This window comes from Prosopis cineraria, unplaced genomic scaffold (genome assembly GCF_029017545.1).
Source record: "Prosopis cineraria cultivar Desert tree isolate PC_DT_omini unplaced genomic scaffold, ASM2901754v1 PC2, whole genome shotgun sequence".
In the NCBI taxonomy this organism is placed as follows: domain Eukaryota; kingdom Viridiplantae; phylum Streptophyta; class Magnoliopsida; order Fabales; family Fabaceae; genus Prosopis; species Prosopis cineraria.
In genome coordinates this window covers 30071781-30074458 of record NW_026555333.1, presented here as the reverse complement: position 1 = coordinate 30074458, position 2678 = coordinate 30071781, and the positions used below count along the sequence as shown (strand labels likewise).

The 2678-nt window shown below is 33.9% G+C and overlaps 1 protein-coding gene across 1 annotated transcript; it reads left to right on the top strand.

Moving 5' to 3' along the window:
- Positions 1–415: 415 nt before the first annotated feature.
- Positions 416–1881, top strand: LOC129304226 (protein S40-7-like). Its single transcript, XM_054943916.1, has 3 exons — positions 416–554; positions 687–762; positions 936–1881. Exon 3 carries the CDS (start codon positions 946–948, stop codon positions 1591–1593), a length of 648 nt encoding a protein of 215 aa, XP_054799891.1. The 5' UTR covers positions 416–554; positions 687–762; positions 936–945; the 3' UTR covers positions 1594–1881.
- Positions 1882–2678: the final 797 nt, after the last annotated feature.

Here is a 2678-nt window from a genome sequence, read left to right as displayed (position 1 = left end):
TATTTTATAATTTTATTTTTTTAAAACAAATTATAAATTTTAAAAAATATTCTTAATTAATACTTCATTTATAAAATGATATTAAAAAGAGAATAGATTAAGAATGATAATATTAAAAAAGTGATATTATTATATCCATAATTTTATCAAACTATTTTATATTTTGAGATATTAAATCTGTTGAAAAATATCTTATAGTTTGAAACATAATAAATACTAATAAACCATTAGCCTTTCAACATCTCTTATTCTGTTATTATTGTTTTTTTTTTTCAGCGCCTTTAAAAATCAAAAAGTGAAAAATTTACTGAATTACCGCCATTTTTACCTCCGACAGAATTGTTTTTCTTTTTTCATTTTTTTGGGCCGAACCTTCGACGGAATTGTTAAATACATCAGTCAGGGGATCTCTCCGATCAAAAAAGAGGTTTGTCTTATTCTTTGCTCTTTGGGACTTCGCTTCGGCCATTTACTTCCTTCTACAGCCTCTTACTCTGCATCGGCTTAGATTCGACCCTTTTTATTGAGTTCATAACCTTCGAGGATATATTGAGGTAAGCAAAATCTTTGAAAGCAGGAGAATTATGTAGGAAACTAAAATCTTGGTCGAACTGAAAATACTGGCATCTGAATTAAAGACATGTGACTCATCTCCCTCTGATTTCCCTTGATTTTTGCTTTGGAAGGTCCAGAAATAGAACCCGCGACTTTAGAATCTGCAGAAAAGTTGAACCTATTCGAGTATCAGAATCCTTAGTCAAGGTATATTCTTCAATTCCTATCACTAATGAACAACCCTTCCTGAGGCTCTAATTCTTCTTGTTCTTCTTCAAATTAACGAATTGAAGAAGTTGGAAAAAACCCCATAATTTTAAATGGTAGTATGAAATATTTTTTTAAAAAAAACAATTGTTGGTGTGATTTGGGCTATGCAGGGGATTCTAAATGGAGAATAAGTATGGCGGCAGTCATGGTATAGTTAAGCACCGCAGTGGGATATGGACATTCCTGAGAGATGGAGACTTTGAGGAAGAAGAAGTGTGGGATGTTATGAAAGACAGAAATGATCATCATGGGATTTCCAAGTCCAAGGTTGTAACATCATCATCGCCTTCTCCAATTGCTGTCCCCAGACCCCTCCCAACAGCAGCAAAAATGATTCCAATAATGGCTGCTGCTAGCAGCAATAACAATAACAGTAGTATCAGTACCAGTTCCTCTCATAAAACGCAGGTGGTTCTACACCAATCTGCACCTGTCAGCATTCCTGACTGGTCAAAAATTTACAGGACAAACAAAAAGACCAAGACTGCCAATGAGGATTATGTTTCCAGGTGTGATGATGATCATGGTTTAGACCATTATTGTCACAATGATGACGACGACGACGACGATGATGAAGAAGATGTTGAAAATGATGATGAATTTGATGCAAGGCTACCTCCACATGAATTTATTGCTAGAAGGCTTGCAAGGAGTCAGATATCATCATTTTCTGTACTTGAAGGAGTGGGAAGAACACTCAAAGGTAGGGATCTCAGCGAAGTGAGGAATGCTGTTCTCACAAAGACTGGTTTCCTTGAATCTCTTTGAAGAAGCAAAGTATTCTCACAACGTAAGAGAGGAATATTCAAGCTGTAGTAGTAATATTTGTACTGTAAATGCTGGTGGTGGTTGTTCTTTAGTGTCTAAAATCCACACAATTTAGTGTATTCTTAATTAAGCTGTGGAGGGGTTTGGTGTTGGTGTTGGCTTGAGTTCGTGCAATGCAAGAATGTCGCATTATTTCTTCAAATTTCTTGTAAATGTGTGATTTCCAGGTTGAGCTTTGGCTCTTGGTTCTCTACTTGGTCTGCGATGCTTCGTTCTGTTTTTTTTTTTTTTTTAACATGCTTTTCGTTCAGTATTTTTGTGTGTGCCCAACTTGCCTGTTGTATATAAAAATAAGTTCCAAAGTAAAATAAGGGAAAATATAATAATAGGTTCTCGTACTTGGATTGTACATTACTTTTAATCCTTATAGTTTTATTTTATTATTCTCAGTCCCTTAAGTTTGATTTGTATACAATATTAGTCCCTATAGATTTAAAAATGCATACAAGGACCACGAGCTGACATCAATGAAGTTAATTTTATTGAAATGTATTTAATTTTGTTAACCCCTTTGCTTATCTGTACTTAATCTTACCTTTATCTCTCACATTTTGTTTTAGCCAAATTTAAAAAAGTTTTTTTTCCCTAGTTACCTTTACTATTTAATCATATCTAGTCAATTATTTTCCATGTCATCGGTGTAACCTCCTCTTATATCCACATAATATAAGAGAAGATTACGAAGTTACCATTGCCTTACATCAATTACAATAATCAAATTTCATTTCAAAAGCTTCAGCCAAAGACTTATTTTATTAAATTAATCAATTTACAATATAATTAGAAAAATATATAGCAGAAGTAGATCTTACATTCCTCTAATACATAATGGATATAGCCTACCAATATTCCTATTTCAATGGCATGCATTACATCACAAAAAAAAATTGAGATTTGGTTCGTGTGCCGCAACATGTGGCATAAAGCCACACGCTCACCTTTTTTGTACTGTGTGCCATGGCATGTGTCACCATGCATTGCGATGCACCTATCTGGATTTTTGCTGTCATTTTGACAACAAAAAT